The 19,048-nt window shown below is 35.4% G+C and overlaps 1 protein-coding gene and 1 long non-coding RNA gene across 3 annotated transcripts; one reads left to right on the forward strand and one right to left on the reverse strand.

Annotated features, from left to right (window-relative positions):
• The first annotated feature begins 6,869 nt into the window (after positions 1 to 6,869).
• LOC137405061 (survival motor neuron protein-like) lies at positions 6,870 to 10,839 on the forward strand. 2 transcript variants are annotated; one of them, XM_068091295.1, is made up of 8 exons: positions 6,870 to 7,007; positions 8,320 to 8,431; positions 8,635 to 8,700; positions 9,234 to 9,323; positions 9,424 to 9,597; positions 9,802 to 9,921; positions 10,480 to 10,608; positions 10,706 to 10,839. In XM_068091295.1, the coding sequence occupies exons 2-8, from the start codon at positions 8,351 to 8,353 to the stop codon at positions 10,730 to 10,732; spliced, it is 687 nt and encodes a 228-aa protein (XP_067947396.1). In that variant the 5' UTR covers positions 6,870 to 7,007; positions 8,320 to 8,350; the 3' UTR covers positions 10,733 to 10,839. The 2 variants fall into 2 exon arrangements, with proteins under 2 accessions (XP_067947396.1, XP_067947391.1); XM_068091290.1 differs by lacking the exon at positions 10,706 to 10,839 and having other exon boundaries at positions 10,480 to 10,674.
• On the reverse strand, positions 10,819 to 14,654 carry LOC137405075 (uncharacterized). Its single transcript, XR_010979746.1, has 3 exons — positions 14,534 to 14,654; positions 11,249 to 11,348; positions 10,819 to 11,061 (listed from the first exon to the last, which is right to left on the reverse strand). It is a non-coding gene; the product is annotated as an uncharacterized lncRNA (long non-coding RNA).
• Between the last annotated feature and the right edge of the window lie 4,394 nt (positions 14,655 to 19,048).

Here is a 19,048-nt window from a genome sequence, read left to right on the forward strand (position 1 = left end):
TTTTATGTCAAAGTTCTACCTTTACCACAGACTGTCTAAGGCAACCTTTGGCATTCTTAGTAAATTATGTATAATAAACCACATATTGGATTCTCGACAGTTTTATTAAAGTAAACTATCTAAAAAAATCCAGAAAAAAGCTTATGCAATATATTTATATCACTCTTAACTGTCATCAGATGTTTACCTCTTGTAACGAATTCAAGCATTTTAATTTGCGGTAATTTTGAAGTCATGACCTCGCCCATAATCGACTTTTCAGCTGGTGTTATGAGACCTTATATAGTAGAACTACCTGCTTTAGCATAGCTAGAATTTTGGCCGGTCATTAGCCAATAAAACGACAGCACCAACAAGCAATTTGTTAATTTGGCAAATATATATATGGACTATTAAGCTCTCATTGAGTGCGCTATAGCTTTTGTAAAGGAAAAATTCATAGTTGGTCTCATTAATTAGCTGCTAGTAAAATTTTCTCGAGTGTTCTAAAGTAAGTCATGGAAGTAGGCCATTGAAGTACATGATTGAATTGTTCTGATTTTTTAGAGGTTATAAAGTTTGGCTATTATATAGTATTATGAAATAACTTACTTAAATCATGAATAGGACAGCCAATGGTTGGATATCTGTATATTTCTATCATAATGCAAGTTATGACTACCATTGATTGTAAATGGCTGATAGATAGTTATAATAGGCAGCAGTTGCTATAAAGAAATTTATACACTAAATTCAGTCAGCTAAATTGAAGCTAAATTGATAGAGCAGAAAGTATAGTACATGAACAGTTTATCATAGCAGATATGGATAGTATTGACATGGGGATAGATACAGATCTGTTGAAAGGTAGACAGGAAATGTAACAAGAGACTACAAAGACTTATTTGGTGGCTATCTTCCAAAATTGCTAGCTTTAACTCAAAGTACAGGATACATTTTCTTCTCATAAAAGTGTTTTATTGCTTTTGCTACTATTAGGAAGTGAAGGAGTTGTTCCCTCTATTAAGTACTGCAAGCGGGTTATAATAAGTTTAGCAGCTATTATTAGAGTGAGAGTGTACTGATAGCTTGGGGGACCATATGTGGTTGTACTACATTTTTAATGTGAAGTTTAAAATAAAAAAGAGTTGATTCATTTTTCAACATAAAAAATAAATAATTTAAGTGCTAACAGTTGCATAAATATGCACATAAAAGCTAGATTATACAACTTTAAATAATATTCTAATACTTAGTAAAAATACCAATTGACAGAATAACAGATTGTAAAAAAGAGATAACAACTTTTTTGGTACTCAACTGTTTAATTGATGAAGTTGTTTTATCAAATATGCTGAACACAGTTATTTGGTTGACACTACATAATATGTAGTGTCAATATAGGTAACAGGTATATATACTTCTAGAGAACACAACTCCTCCGTGTATAAGATTTCTGTGTAATACGTTTGGGAAATGTCAATTCATGTAGTTGTAATATTCAATCAGGACAATCAATTTACTGGTGTTAAAAAATTTTAGTTGCGTAAAGAACAACTGATGGAGTCACATAATTTCCTGACACGTACATAGAGCCATAGAATTTTTAGTTTTGTTGTTAAGCGCAAATAAAAATTTATTAGAGGTAGATTAATATTACATATTTTAACATGATATGGTGTGATACAGTCAAACTTGAGCTGATATTGTCAGCAAAATGTAGTATAATATGATGTGATGTGGTACAACCCCAGGATTGATATTCCCCAAAAGGCCCATTAGGCTTGGCCCAAAATTCCGTCCTAGGGGGGAGGGGTTTCAGACCAAGAGGCACTGTCAGTGAATTGCTACTTTAGGAGAGGTTTCTACAGCCAAGCCAGTGAAAGGGCCCGTGAAAATTATTTTTATAGTTTCTGAATCATTGGATGTTTAGCGGGGTGTGGAACCTGGGCATCCCCTAGGAAACTCCCAGTGTTTAGGGGGTACATTTCAAATTGAACAACCAGGTAATTGGGGGTACAATATCCAAGTCTGAGCCTAGCCAGGTGGGTGTTGCTTTCAGAGTATCAGCCCTGGAGGTACAGCTTAGCAGACTGCCACTGTATAACTTCACGTCAAAATGTCACGACTTAGATATAAGATAACATCATACATAAGGACCTCCTATAATAATTGATATAAAATAACAATATAAAATTATGATTAAAGCTTGAATCATTATTGTTATATTGTAACTTCATCCTTGTAATTAATTTTTTAGATAGGTGTTGTACAATTAGTGCTATAGTCATTGCTTCTGGTTTCATCTAATATAATACAGCTATCATTTTTATATTGTACTTTAATGGAAGAAATGGTTGATAGTTCTGAGCATCTTTATGTTTTTATCACCTACCAGTAAACCTGGCTGATCATCAGGTGTAACAGCACAATTATCACACGTTATGGCAAGGCAGTCGAGTGGTACATGTGACAGAGTGCTGGTCTACTACGCTGAAAGTCAGGTGTTTGAATCCCATTGAAAGGGATCTTTTTGCTTATCTCTAAGCGTGGCTTTGGAGAGACGGACTGATAGACACGGCTCTTGTTATAGTAAAGTTTACTATTTTAAGAAGTTTAATAGCGATCAAATCTACACAGTCAGTGAACAAGTTGAAAATTTTGTCTGCCTGTACTTGTGCACACTGGCCCCAAAGGCAACTATACTAACAGAGCTGAGTTGAGAAACTCAGCCCTGTTTTATGTCCCCCTTTAGGACTTGATTGGTTGGTTATAATACACCCAAGTTTCATCTGTAGTTACAATCTTAGATAGAAAAGCATTCCCTTCTGGTCTGAGTATTCTCATGCACTCTCTGGCTGCCATAACACTCTGCACTTTGTGATCAACAGTCAGCATCTCGGGTAGCCAGCGTGCGCTAACTTCGTTGAAGGCTAACTTCTCATGAACAATATTGTGTGCAGTTCTACGTGAAATGTCCATGGTCTCAGCAACATCATCTATACTCTATAGTGAGTCATCCATCAGGACTCACTATAGATGATGTTTAATCAGTTTTTTTCAATCAACTACTGTGTGTGGAGTTGAAACATCCACTGGTCTACCACATTTCTTCTCCATTCTCCATACCGTTCTTTTATTCTATTGTGTTTGACACTTGATTTCACACCTTCAGCTACTATAAATCTTATGACAGCTCTTTGCTCTATGAGTGAGCATGTTTTTAGCTTGACGGCCATTTTGAATATAAACAATTTGAAACAGTTGAATTGCTACAATGTTGATTTTTTAGGTATGTTATGACAACTCTTATTCATCAGTCTAAAAAATACTAAATTGCTAGATTAAATAGAATGAAATTTATGACAAGATTCTTACTACTCACTGGCTGTCTCCTGTATGATAAAAAGCCAAAGAATACTATTTGATTTGTAGAAGATAAAGTTATTTCTGTACGTAAAATGCTGCGCTATTAGGCAGACAACTTGATGAAATTGTTATCCCATCTCTAAAACTAAATGCAATACAAAATCATATTGTTTTTGTTCTTCAACAGTTTTGTGTAATAGTAGTAGGCCTACTTCTGACTGAGGCCCGCACGTAAATAAAATAAGTTTTGAACTAGCGAAGTGACTGCCTCAGTTCAGCGTAAAACACCTTTATATGATCATAAACTGTCTAGTTTATTCTGGCAAATTTGTTTATGATGTAAAATATTTCTTTAATTTCAACAAGATTTGTCTTCTCACTCAATCTGGTAGTTGTTTTGACTCTCTCAGCTACTCAATTTGGTTATTTGAATAACCTCTATTACTCTACCTGTTTTAACATACTGTAGAGCCTCTTCGGGTGTCAATCATAAATCTCTACACAATCTTGCACCCTTTCAAATGTCAGCGGAATTATCCAATCAACAACAGATTGGTCCATCTAAGGTTTTGATATAATTTTTATTCCAATAACATTACTAGCTAAAGTATAAAAATGAACACACATTATTCTGATACGACGAAATATATGTGAGTAGCTCGTACAATATTGGCAGTCCAGGCTGTCTTTGAAACTCTTGTATACACAAAACGACTCCTACCTAGTGCTCAAAGCAAGAGAGGTAAAACTTTACTCACTCTCCTTCTCATGTAGTCATGATTCGGCCTTCTCACAAGCGCTTCTTATACCTTTATTCAAATTTAGCTGACCAAATTCGTCTGTCTACTGGGAATTTCTTTCTTTTGCAAGCTATTTGCGAAAGGCTTAGGAAGCACAGCGCAATCACAATGTTTCCTGGTTGAGTCTGCTACGCCAATTTTCGGGGAATCCACAATGAATAAAAAACTTAGCCATTTGAATGAGTGTACAATTTAAAAAATATGCCTCCATCTTTTGTTTGTTCTTTGTAAGAAGCTGGGAAAGTTTTGATATACGTATTTCACTTTATTCTTTCTCATTTTTTGAGGTTTGTATTTTAAAAAGAGCTCTTGTAGCTGTGGAAACGTTGTTTAAGCATACTTCTATGAGCTCTGCTGGCTGCTAGATGTTGCACTTAAGAAAGCTCTATGACTGAATGTGATGTGAAAAGTCTTAATCTATCAAAATTACACCCACAACACATTGTGATTCTTACTATAGTTGATTTTAGGCCAAAAACAGGCCCAAACAACTTGAACCCAAGGCTGGTCTGATAGAGTGGGACAAAAAATTGGCTGTGCAGAAGTTAGACCGAATTCCAGCCCTAAAATGTTGGAATGAATACTGGTTTGGTAAAGTGGGACCAAAGATTTCCGGTTGAATTGGGCCAACAGCTGGTCCAGTCAAGATGCATCAAAAACTGGCCAGGCCTATTTCTCATGTCGGGACTATGCAAAGCACGCAACAGCTCACTAATATGGTACACAGGGTAATATCGGCAGAGGAACTTACACCCTGGTTTTTCCAGGTGCCCTGGCTATTTGATTGGTGCCACCAGTAACAATAGTGATATCAGTGCTGACACCAGTGACTACTACTATCTCGCAGAACACTTGTCGAGCTAGGTTAGTACACAGCAGTGAATGCAACTATGGTTTACTTAGAGGCACGGATACATCAAGCCCACTAGTTTTCTCCTGAAACCCCATCCTGATCCGAGTGACTAAAGCCTCAGTCACTCGAGTCAAGGTGACTGGTCACGGTGATTTGAAGAAGTATGAACATTTTCATTGCCATCAAGTTTGCTGTCCTCAGTGCAGCATTCAACTCATATCTCAAGACGTGGTGAAGGATCAATTCAACTTGTATCTCAAAACGTGGTGAAGGATCAATTCAACTTGCATCTAAAGACGTTGTGAAGGATCAATTCAACTCATATCTCAAGACGTGGTGAAGAATCAATTCAACTTGTGTCTCAAGACGTGGTGAAGGATCAATTCAATTTGTATCTCAAGACGTGGTGAAGGATCAATTCAACTTGTATCTCAAGACATGGTGAAGGATCACAGGTTACAAGAGTTAGCAGTAGCCTCTGTTCCTACCGTTCAGCTGATGGCTCCACCAAATATTTTCAAATTGAACTACAGCCTGTAGCACCCAGTTTGTGTTCTCTACAGCGGCCCTTTTCAATTCTACCAGTTGGTTCACAAGTCTAGTGATTCTTGCTATTGTTGTTTAATTGAAATGAAAGCTTCAGTAGAAGAGTTGTATTTCATGAGTTTCTATGGTTACTACTATCCAACTTAGAAAGCAGCGGTGGCCTAGTGTGCTACAACGTCTGACTTGTAAACAACAAATTTGGGTGCAATTCCCAAAATGGCCACCGGCGCTACCAGGAATGGCATCCAACCATATATTGCGCTTTACAACTGGGCATGTCTTTAGTCATAAAGGTTTTCTTGCTACTGGGCTTAGACATGTCTGGTCAAGAGCGCAGAGCCAATGTTCATGCAACAAAGCTCTTAAAAAAGGCACAGCCTCTTCTTGCAATAAGCTATGCAGACATATTACTTAATCCTCAAGAGATTTTCCACACATTATTCACTTTTATTAGATATGAAAGTGTACAAAAGAGAAAATAACGAAAATAATAAAGAAGTAGCACGTAAATGTTTATGCAATACAAATCTTCTCTATATGTTGTGTTGTACCCATCGCTTTGTGATAGTTTCACAAAGTTTCACAGTTGTTACATAAGAACTCTCTCTCTCTCTATTATGAACTCTTTTCTTGAGCTATATTATGTATCGAATGTGTGCAGCTTTGGATGTCTATAATGGTATATATCTGTGTCTATATTATGGTGAGATACAGTAATTTGTGGTTTTCCTATCCAGCTGAGACCTGGCATCCTCTGGCTGGTTAGATGGCCTGTGTTGATGATGAATAAGCATATTTTTTCTTATACAAGCATGTGTATCATGTATCACCATAGGATACAGTATTTTATAGGTTTTACCCAGATTGTTTGATGTGTTGTATCAAGAACTCAATGTTAGCAATGCTAAGCGAGTATATAATTCCCTGAGTATACATATATAAAGTTTAGAAACCCATATGGGTTTTAGTAATTGAAAGGGGTTGTCTTTTCTTTTCAACAACCGCGTGGTTGTCCAACTTATTTTTATTTGACCGCTACCGCGTACGCATATAAAGTTTGGCAGATATGTAGTATATCAAGACACAAGAAGTCAACTACCTTACATTGTATAATAAATACAAAGCATTCATATGGACTAGCTAAAAAAATCTGCATCGAGCATCAAAATTGATCAGGATTTTTAGCTTAGGCCTATACATGTATATTCGTATTCAACACGGCTTTTTTGTAGCCTGTCCTCATGGAAATAGCAGACCATGTAGTGAAGGCGCCTCATAAATGCTACAGCGCCGCAAGCTTGACAGTGTTGTCGAATTTCGCTGACCCTATCAATGTACGATATTTTATCATCTTTTATCAACTGATTTTCTCAAGTTGTAGAGATAATTGTATAAAGAATATATTATTAAAATTGTTAAACCGGCATTATCGCCATCGTAAATTCTCATTGCTTTCAGATGTATGTTGCTATTACAATTTTACTAGTATGTATCTATTATTGTAGCCCAATAGTTTTTAGGCTAGTTTATATATGAGCAATCTTTATCTTTAGTTTCTTAATTTATGTTTTGTGAATGAACCGACATTTTCAGATGACTACCAATCCTAAGCATATTTTGTGCATCTTCACTTTATAGTTTTTAGTTTCTGTTTATTGAATGCAGTACATCCGGTTGTTCTAGTAAAACATGCGTAATTACTAATAAACACTCAATTCCTAAGTAATGGCCAGTAATGTAAATATGCAAGATTTTTCTACTACAATTATAATAGTAATATTACAAATAGTTGATGCTTGAAATTTTAGCACTGCAGCTATGCGTAGCATTGGGATAAAATAGCCAGCATGAAATATTATGTTCGGTTTTAGTATCTCGTGACAGTGCCACACATTTTATCGCCATAGACTGTGGTACATATATAGGATTGCATACATACTGGAAAGTTGTGAAGAGGAAATTGATCATGCAGGTCATAATAAGTTAAAAATGTAACACATACATTCACAGACTTGTTGTTACCTTGCAACAACACATCATTATATGTTTGGTTTAGTTTACGAACTGTGAAAAATTGACCTGACCTTCTCATTTCCTTCGAATGATGTCAAGCCTTATCAATTGCGCTTTCAACATTACTGAATTTTATCAATTCATCAGCATGTTTCAGAGCCCGGGTAAAGTCAATGATGATAATATAAGTAACTGCTATACAAAGGCTTCACCATGAACGGCTCTCTGCAAGTTTTTTGCTTTTCTGAAATTCATTGTATTCACTCTTTTTATTAACATATTGAAAGTGGTTTCTGATACTAATGGCCAGCCTTTGGTGACCTGTAATTATTCTTTCCGCAACAATTGCCTCAGTTGTTTTTTTTTACTTCGGTCAATATCACTAACTAGCAGCATCATGATTATTAAGCTCAACCATATCATGTATGACCTATTTTTTGTCATTCGGAATGAGCTATCTTACTTCCAAAAAGTTCAGTATCAAGAAAATCTACTTGTACAGTTAATAATTAGCAACATTGTTGAGTGAGAAAGATATATTGTTCCACGCTCTAGCTATGTACTTTGTTTGTAGGCACGCTTACCTAAGGCTTTAACATAAATTACTCTCTTTTTATTTACATATGAAATAAGGGCATTTTGTTATGTGTCATTTTATATTATAAATCTTTTAGTATGAAATCTATACATGCCTTTACAAACACACTAAATCAGCTCCTTGATGACTGACTCTAAATGTATTTTAACCAATGCTTGCAGTGTTGGTGAGTTTTCTGACATATTGGGTGTCATGGCGAGCAGTGCAAGTGCAGACGATAAGGTTGATGTTGAAGTGGAGCAAGGAACTGTTGTATTTGTCAACGATGGTGTGGTGAGTTTGTCCTTGTTATGGTCATGGATATCATATTCTAGGTCAGCTGTTACATGTTCAATACACGAGCAGCACCCGCCAATAGATAAATTGGCAAGTATTTAAACGTTTAGTTGCCAGACTGCGCCCAAAATTGGTAAATGGGTGTTTTAATACACATGTATGTAGTATGTTTGAAGAATTGACAACATTAGTTTTTTTAGGACACGGGTTCAGATATTTGGGATGACACAGCCTTGATCAAAGCTTATGACAAAGCCATAAAACAGGTACGATATTTCAATATTCTTATAGCATAGCGATTGCATATGAAGAATGTTATATTGACTATGCATTGATTGTATGTGGATAACATTTGAGATATATTTCTGCCCATCTCTAGCATCAATGTTAGAAATACCATTAGTATCAGAAATTAAACAATTATTTTAATGAAGGCCTGAGATCTGTTATTTTTTTATTTATTGTTCGGTAAAATAAAATGATTCATAGTGTTTAGATTTATTCAGTTACAACGTTCATAAATATTAAATAGCGTGAATAGTAGGTCCTGTCCTCTTCATTATTAAATAGTACTTGTATTGTATGTTACCATTTATCACACCATATCCACGCACTAATACCAATGTCTTTCTGTAACTTCATGCTGTTCTTAAACCAGCTTTTAAAAATTCAAATTTTTACCCAAAAACAGTTCAATAATAAATGCTGAGCTGTCAAATAATTGGTGAGTTATGCTTCCTCATAGAGCGGACGACTCACTATATGTTCATATTTGCTCGTGACATGGGATTTTTTACAGGCTCATCAATCAAATAATGGTTTGAAACCTCCTAAAACTAAGAAGAAAAAGAACAAGAGTAAGAAGTCGACTGATAGCAATTCATGGAAGGTATGCTGTTTACATTCTACTAATATTGTTCACTTTTGAATCATGCGCTTGATTAGCTTGCCTCAACACTTTGTTCATATACTCAGATTAATGTTGGTAGTGGTCTGTGGGCAACCGATGCCGTGCTGTTTACTCAGAAGATGGATATACATATGACGCAGTCATAACACAGATGTTGCCTGAAGATAACTGCGTAGTCCGCTACACAGATTATGGCAATGAAGAGGAGCAAGCAATCAAGGATCTCCTAAGACCACAGAGACCCGTTAGACATGTAAGATCATGGGATATTAAGTTTAAGAAAGGGTTGTTTCCTCGTGTAATATTGTACAGCGCATAAGAGTATTTACTGCATTGTTGGCCAATCCTGTACCCAGGAGGTAGCATTAAGACTTCGGTTGGTACTTTACCGCTACTCCTGCTCAGAGGTATGCGATAAAGTTGCTGGGAATAAGGCTTTGTATATATCCCTTCACAGTCTACTGGAAAAGCGGAAAGTCTTCACTCGGACACAGGATGTAGCAGCTGTTCCAGTAAACGAGGCTCTATCGCATCTCTGCCCCAATCATATACCCAACACACTGCTCAAGGTCACGATGTGAGTGTGTACTAAGTGTGCTCAATATAGAGAAACCCAATACCTTTTAGTATTCATGTTTTGCTTATTACAACTGAAAGGACTTATTCAGCACTACAGGCAGTCGTCACTTAATCATGGGATCTCTTCATGTTGACTCAGAGTTACTATGGCATGCTAAAAGTTGTACAAATTGTTGAAAGTATGCTCAAAATACAAAACACTGATCAAATTTTGAATTTTTTTCTGCAATTCAGAATTTGCAATGCTGTTCATTAAAGTGTTTTTAGTTTAGTTCCTGCAACAAAATGCAAAAACTTTGGTTCTGGATGACCTAACATTGTACAATACAAACACTTGCCCAGTACAATGAGGTCCCAAAGGTACCTAGTTGCCTTACGTCAGTTCTACCGCAGTATATCACAGTTTGCCTCGGAGTGCCTGATCAGACTGCGCATGTAACCATCAAATTGCGATTAGCATCGATAGCCACCGAGCGTCAAATATTCAAATTTTTATGGATTGATGTAGACTATCTTTTTATTTGATTTAATAATAGGTGTTGTTACTATTTGACAGCATTCACCATCATTCATTCCACCGCCTCCACCTGTGCTACCAAACCTACCAGCCTGCAACACAGAGGAGGCTTTTCACAGTATGCTCATATCATGGTACATGTCAGGTTTTCACACTGGCTACTATCAGGTGTGTTCTCTAGTTTTACAGTTCTCTTCTTATTGTATGTTTGCTCACTCTGTGTGAGGAAAGCAAAGTAATTGAGTCTTGTGTAAATTTGTTGCAGGGACTAAGGGATGGCAAAGATTCCTGAGTGAACATTCGTGCTGTCGTTACAGTAATTCAACTAATGTTAATAGTGCAAGGCTTCGCTTTTGCAAGCCAGTGATCACACAGTCATTTCCATTAATACTAATCCTGTTTAATAATGTGGATATAATATCCTTTTGTAAAAGAAAGAATATAAACCAAAATAAAGTATGTTACAGCATAGTGCTTCTGAGAGTCTATTGTTATAGTGTCACCAGGTCTCTTAACGATCACTTTTTTTTGCTTGTCCCTGCAGCACCCGCTGCTGCCGCCGCCGCTTCCTGTTTTTTCTTTTCTGCTGCCTCTTGCTTCTTTCTCATTACATCAGCATCTCTTCATATATGAAACATATAGCACAAAGTGATACTGATGGAGACATTGTCGGTACATGATCGTAGCACTCCCTTAATTGTACTAATTCACATGATGCTACTAACATTATTACCGATGTTGCTAATTAGTAGTTTTTGTGTAAATAATTGAGGTTATTCAGAGATGAGGTGCACTTGGTAAATCTCACCTTTCTCTTCGTTCAGTCAGTTTTCCATCTTGTGTCTTCCGGCTATTATCTTGTTGCTTTTTTTGGTTTTTGGCTCGGGCCAATTCTCTCTGGTTTCCACCTGGAAATATTGCATCATAATAGGCACTTATCATGCACCTAATATGGTTCTATAATATCAACAATGAATTGATTGCCCATTGCTCTATGCCAGCTTTTTGGCATTATTTGGATATGAAGATCAAGACCGCAGTATCCCCTCCCTTTGTCAAAATCATGCTTGTTTCCATAACCATTTTAGCTAAGGCCTTAGCAAATGTAACTCGCAAGTATCGCTTAACTACCAAAGATATATTTCAATGTGGGAGCCTAAAGCCATGAGCGTAGAGAAAACTCATAGTTAGGAAACAATTTTGTAGAGGCTATGAAAGTTAGAAATATGCGATCAAACCTCGGTTAACAGTTACATTTGTCAAATGAGTAACTTGTGACACGGTACTCACTACCAGCCACATCAGAGTGAAGAGGTGTCAATGTCTAAACGCAACTGCAGTTTGTACCTCGGTACATAATTAAAAAAATTCTTCTGCAATAACAATTTTATCTATGCTGATTTTGTAAAAACTGGTGTACCTCTTACTATTCCAATACATACGCATTCCATCTCTGACCCTTTCTAGGTGAAGGAAAGTTGCGTGCAGATTTAATCGGGCGAGTTGTAAATAAAAATAACAAGGTAACTAGTGATCACAAATTTTGGCATCTATAAAAGTAAAAGTGATCAATCCAGGGCCGTATCCTCCTATACTGCAGCTACTGCCATGGCAGTACCATTTTTTGAGACTCAAAATTCTGGAATTCACGTCATTTTTGCTTGGTTTTAATACTTTGGCTGGGGAAATGGCCAAAATGTCATTTATCGGTTGTGTGGGGAAACGGCATTTACGTCCCTTCTAGTATAAAGCCGCCGTCTCGTAACGTTAAACAAAGGATATGAATGCTAGAAAGTTTTAAATATCATCAACAAGATATTAGTCGATAAATTAAGATATGAAGCGATTATCCGAAAGGCGTTGCGTTGTGCTAATGAAACCGCGCCTCCTTGAAAAAAGAATAAAAGCTGGAAATACCAGTCAACATGGGCTCAATTTTCAAAACGGTAAAATAAAATACTATTTGATTCTCCGATTGTAAGTGATTTTTTGGTGTGATTAGAATAACAATAATTCAGATGATGGAAGTGATGTAAACTTTATAGACTTATAATACTTGGAATATACAGAGAAAAACTATCATTGTGGTAGCTCGCACGGCAACGTTATAGCGTTGGACTCTACCGAAAGGAATGCTTCCAATCATTTCATACAGAGACAATTGTACATGGTTGTATTTTTTTGTAGTAGTAGATATGTAAATGAATGCTTATGTACACAAGATTTTGTTCATAGAAATAAATTAAGTTTGAGCTATGCATATAACATGCATAGCTCAAACTTAAATTTACTAGGTACTACTTGCTCAGTATTATAGACTATAGTATAAGTACATTATTTTTAACATGGTGCTCTATTAATTTTACTTTTTAACTCTACAATATTATTTAATTAAATTATTTCATAGGAGACTACTCATCTCCTACACCATTCAGCATTGCACCCGGTGATAATCCTATCTCATGCTAGCTGTGGCCAACCCCTTTAGCAGCTCCCATTCACATTATATTTTTAATAAGTGTTGTTAAAGACAATCTCAATAAACAGTTTTATATTTAGAAAACTGGATTATAATGTCAAATTTTCTGTTAGAACATGTGCCCCATCAGGAGCCAAGTGTGCTATGTAGATTTGCACCATTTTGACTAGTTATACTAAAAATTTTCCCATGAGAGAACCTCCGAACCCCCTCCCCCACCAAGAGGGTGCTCGGTACCCCTCTTGGACTCTCCTTGCAGTACCGTTTTCAAACAGGTGGATACTGCCCTGGTTCAACCTACAAGTGCGGATTTTTCGACTCTACCGTATTTCAATCAATTTAGGCAAGCATTCTAGCTACTTATTAGATTTTCAGCAATTCCCACTAGGCTAGATAAGCATTTAGATTCAAATCTCTTTGGCTAAAAGAACAATTATTCGATTGTCACCAGTTTGGTTTGTGTCTAGGTTCTGTGAGATGGGACCTTATCAAAAATATTATTGCATATCAAAGAGTGCATGGTGACAGAGGCTCTCAATTTCCCAGCACCTAGTTTTGTTAATTTGCTGAAACCAATGTTTTTGCATAGACCACTATGAGATCCCATTATACTCACTTCGGTAGAGAAGTCCAAATATTTGCTGCAATTGTTAAAACTGCGCTGGTGAACAAATTTAGCTAATACATTAATATGTATATTTGAATGCAATTGAATATGTCGGAAAGACAACATATTTTCGGCTTTGTTTAATTCGTCTGAAGGCTATGTTTGTCATACATACTCCCAAGGTTTACATTTCTGGAAAGATTAGGTAATGCTTGTAACATATAGGGCCTACAAAAGCGCAAACCTTTAAGATTTTGACAATACAATGTGTAATATTCAATTTCAAACATTTCCGCACGCACAAACTAGAAGACTCCATACAATGCATATTCTGCTATAAAATAGTATCCAAATTTTTTCAATATTTCGGCACTTGCTTTTGAACGTCGTTATTCTCACTATATTCTCATAAAGATTTAAGAACACGCCAAAACAACTTTTTATTATTAGTGATGTAGTTTGGGTAAATGGAACGGCTAATGGTAGCTTCTGCTTTATGTAGCTTATTGTTTCCTATAGTGTATTGTTGCAAAATACAATTGTGAGTGAGTCATCAGTAAGCACTGATTTTTCTGCTTCTCAGCTATTAATTGTTATGGCTAACATTTTTGTGGTTAACATTCCATTAGTCAGTTACTTTTACGTATAATTAGTCATGTATTTTGTTCTTCGTCTGTTTGTTGGTATACATGCGTGTGATTTCGCTGGCATCCAATACAAAAAGCCTTGAAAAGCAGTTTTATGAGTCTACGTAAACCAGTTCCTTTCTATTTCTATAACTTCTACGTAAAATTCACTTAGAATAAACTCATTTTATAAGCAGATTTGAGTCAATTTTCAGATAGATAATTCGACAGATTCTGTTCAGTAATTTCTGTCGCTATCGGATTAAAGTATTTTCTGAAGCGTCGTTGTCGTCTACATGCTTTTCGTCGAGACACATGGATAATATTATTAGGTTATTTGTTATAATATTATACAAGTTACTAAGTAAAAAGAAAACTTACGTGTCATTTCGATAAAAACCCACAATTATTTTGTACGTGATACTTTGGGCTGTTAGTTTACAGCTTTAGACGAATTGTTATCACGATACCTAAACAATTTCCTCTCCTCCGTTTTTAGAGCGTAAACGTTAATCTGCAGTTTTTGGGCCTGTGTATACGATCGTTCTATTGTCTTAAAGAGTTTGCGCTATGTTTTACGACATTAAATGTATTCTCTATGCATTAAAAGGTGTCAACAAGAGATAGCGCGCGGTAGGGTAACTTCAAATAGCCACGTTTTGCAATAACAAATTGATCTATCCCTAGTGTTTTGATGGTGTGGTGTGTAACAGTGTAAGAAATGCTAAATCTACTCATACGATAAATTGTAAAACTCTTTGGGATGCATCTAAAACTACCCCATTAATTCCAGCATTAGTCACTCAATTACACTGTTTTCACTGTAGGCCACTGTAACAAACAGGCCTGCCAACCCAAGAGTGGGGTAATGCGTGAGATTTGGTTTCGAGGCAATTGATGTATCAATGATAGTATATATAAAATTGTGGAAATTGGGGCAAAAATCTCACGCATTTTCATTTTTTCCTTGGGGTAATTGCGTGAGTCTCACGCCCAATGCGTGAGAGTTGGCAGGTATGGTAACAAAGGACATCGCTAATGTTGATTTTATAAAAATTGTTAGTGCGGAAAGTTAGTGGGTTTCCCTTGTATGTTGAATTTAATTGCAAAAATTTTGTATCAACCAGAGCACATGCACACTTTCCTTTCTAATATATATATATATATATATATATATATATATATATATATCCAAGTATAGGCAGCAGGCTGAGCTGGACTGCCTCTCACAATGCCTGAGCTATGCTTTCTACCTTTGGGAAACTAGATTTATTATCTGTTCATTAGTATGGGCCTAATAATCATCAATAAACATGACATTGCTGTTAGTGTTTTTCGGGTTTATAGCCAAAGCATCAAGATGTAATGTCAATAACTGGTCAGCAGCTCTGAAGTACAAACTAAGAGTTTTGTCCCATGTAGCTCTGCTATGACCAACCTGTCCACTTTGGAGTTGTGTCATTTATAGTAGGTTTATTCAAACTTGAGTACTACGCTATGCACCCAGTTTTGCATTGAACTTAACATTAGAATTGATGTATAGAAGGGGAGTTGTCTTCTTTAGACAAGTATTAATAATGCAATTATTTATATATACACACATATATATATATATTTCTCAAATATATATATATATATTTCTTAAATATATATATATATATATATATATTTCTCAAATATATATATTTCTCAAATATATATATTTCTCAAATATATATATTTCTCAAAGTATGTTTTATGTCTGTATGTAGTATGTCTGTCTGCATTCCGGCTATAGCTATTATTAGAATAACCTAGTTGGGCAACAATGCTGATGCAATGTCATTGCCTTCCGGTATGTGAAGCTTACTCACTAGCTTAGTGGAATTTTCCATTGGCAATGTGCCAGACTAATAGCTTAAAAGTTACAGTTGTTTGATAAAGTTTTAAAACCTTTACACTTGTTTTTATTTTTCTCTTAATTTATTTCAACTACACAAAAACTTCTCTCGTGATATGTGGTTTGAAAGTTAGAATGGGAAATGCTGTTATATGTTAAATACAAATCAATTTTCTGTCCAAAGACTTTTTTATTACCCGGGCAATGCCGGGTAGCACAGCTAATATATATATATATATATATATGTATATATACATGTATATATATAGACATGTATATATATTTATATGTATGGACATGTATATATATATGTATATATATATTAAAAAAAGTTGTTTCTTCACCCCGGTTAACCCGTATAGGTAGTAATTTCTGCTCTAACTCGGGTCTCCTACCAGAGACCTGGGAGTTTGAGCACTCGCCTCAAGATCTTAGCTGTTCCCAATAGCACACTTTTCTGCAACTCACCTGAGTTGATTGCTGTTGGTATTTGGGCAAGCCAAATTTTATGCGCTGGTGTTATTGTGCCCAGTGCCCCAATGACTACTGGGATTATAGTTGTTCTTACATCCCAGAATTTTTCAATCTCTTCACCAAGAGGGAGATATTTCTCTACCTTGTATTTTTCTTTGCTGGCTATAACGTAGTCATTGGGTACTGATATATCTATTATAGTAGCCCTCTTGTTCTCCTTGTCCACCACCACTATATCTGGTTGGTTTGCCAAAATATGCTTGTCAGTCCGGATGTAGAAGTCCCAGAGGATCTTAGCGCGGTCATGTGCATTAACCTTACCACTAGCTTCCCACCAGTGTTGTGGTTTATTAAGGCCATACTCATAGACTTCTATACACAACACCTATATATATATATATATATATATATATATATATATATATATATATATATATATATATATATATATATATATATATATATATATATATATATATATATATATATATATATACGTATATATACATATAGTTAGTGAGATGCCATTTTGTAACGGGTCTCTTAACATTTGTTGGCCTGGCCTCAAGGATTGGTACAGGGGACATGAGGTTTATTGCTAACTATAATTGGAATCCATCGGTTGTTCAGGTAACGGATGTAGTCGCAAGCATGTATATATTACAATATATCCATATATTTATTTTCTATCCATCTTCTATTTATCTCTTTTTTATCTTCTATATATATAAAACACAAAGTTTGTCTGTCTTTCTGTCTGTTCGCTTAAAGAAATGAAACTGTAAATACTGGAGTAAAGGCAAACATGGATTTTATACAACTTTTTTCAGGAAAACTACATTTGCTATTTTGATTGTGATCAGGGTCCTTTTTGAGGTCTAAAAGTCTATTTTTTGAACCGTTGTACGTGTATACTGTAACCTATAAATATAAAGGAGCTGAGAGTTATCCCCCACTCTACAAAATTAATACTGTACTAAGATTTATTTTACTCGATTTCAGCAAGTAAAAATATTTTAGTATAAAAAAGTATATATATATACATATATATATATATACTTTTTTATACTAAAATATTTTTACTTGCTGAAATCGAGTAAAATAAATCTTAGTACAGTATTAATTTTGTAGAGTGGGGGATAACTCTCAGCTCCTTTATATTTATAGGTTACAGTATACACGTACAACGGTTCAAAAAATAGACTTTTAGACCTCAAAAAGGACCCTGATCACAATCAAAATAGCAAATGTAGTTTTCCTGAAAAAAGTTGTATAAAATCCATGTTTGCCTTTACTCCAGTATTTACAGTTTCATTTCTTTAAGCGAACAGACAGAAAGACAGACAAACTTTGTGTTTTATATATATAGAAGATAAAAAAAAGATAAATAGAAGATGGATAAAAAATAAATAGATGGATGTATTGTAATATATACATGCTTGCGACTACATCCGTTACCTGAACAACCAATGGATTCCAATTATGGTTAGCAATAAACCTCATGCTCCCTGTACCAATCCTTGAGGCTAGGTCAACAAATGTTAAGAGACCCGTTACAAAATCACATCTCACTAACTATATGAGAGTTTAGCAATAGTTCACCGTTTGTCTTTAAAGGGTTAAACGTAGTTAGCATCAAGTTCTGTATTTCAATCACTAACTATATGTATGGATATCCTACTCACTGAATGTTTCTTACTATAGAGTGTCAAAGGCTGTTACATTAAAACTTGTTCAACTAACTTTTAACTTAAATATTATAACTTTGTATTGGTGCAGTATATGAATCACAAGATTCAAAAATCTCAGTTTTGTAAAAGCATTCCTGGATTAACCCTTTAGAGGTAGCATTAATTAACATCGTTAGTTTCAGACTCTGTGTATGTACTTATATGATGATAGGAGATTTTATATAAAGTCGTCAAGTATGAGCCTATAACTTTGACAACAAGTATTAAAACATTTGTTGAGACTAGCCTGAGGACAAAAAGTACTGTTGAACTCTTCATGGTCCCAGGATGAAAAGGAGGTAAACGTGCATTTATTAGTACATGTAAAACGTTTTACCGTGCATTACATTTAGTTTCTCAGTGATGTACATAACAATGACCAAATATGCAAGTTGTAAAGATTCCACAATGCTAGAGTTTTCATCTGTGAGCTATGTAAAAGTTGGTATGAACAGTCTTCACAGCCTGAAGAGGAGTCCCAATGGTTTATCAGTAGATGCATAAGACCACTGTGAAGTTATCAGAAAGTGAATGCATATCAGAAATCTAAGCTGATAGCACCAGCCATGGCTTTGTATCCGCTCATGACTAGCTTATCATCAGCACACAATGAGAAGTGATATGAAAGGAGACGCCTCCCACTTTCACCAGCCATCACTCTCCTTCCTAACTCTTCACTAGAGCAAGGCAGTCATATCGATATTAGTAGCTTCTCAGGTAACCAGGTAATATTCAAATAAAATTTTACATCTATATAACTTCAATTTTTTCTGAATGCTGCTTTTGACTAAATATTTATATACGCCTGTTTTA

Source organism: Watersipora subatra, chromosome 1 (assembly GCF_963576615.1).
Source record: "Watersipora subatra chromosome 1, tzWatSuba1.1, whole genome shotgun sequence".
Taxonomy (NCBI): domain Eukaryota; kingdom Metazoa; phylum Bryozoa; class Gymnolaemata; order Cheilostomatida; family Watersiporidae; genus Watersipora; species Watersipora subatra.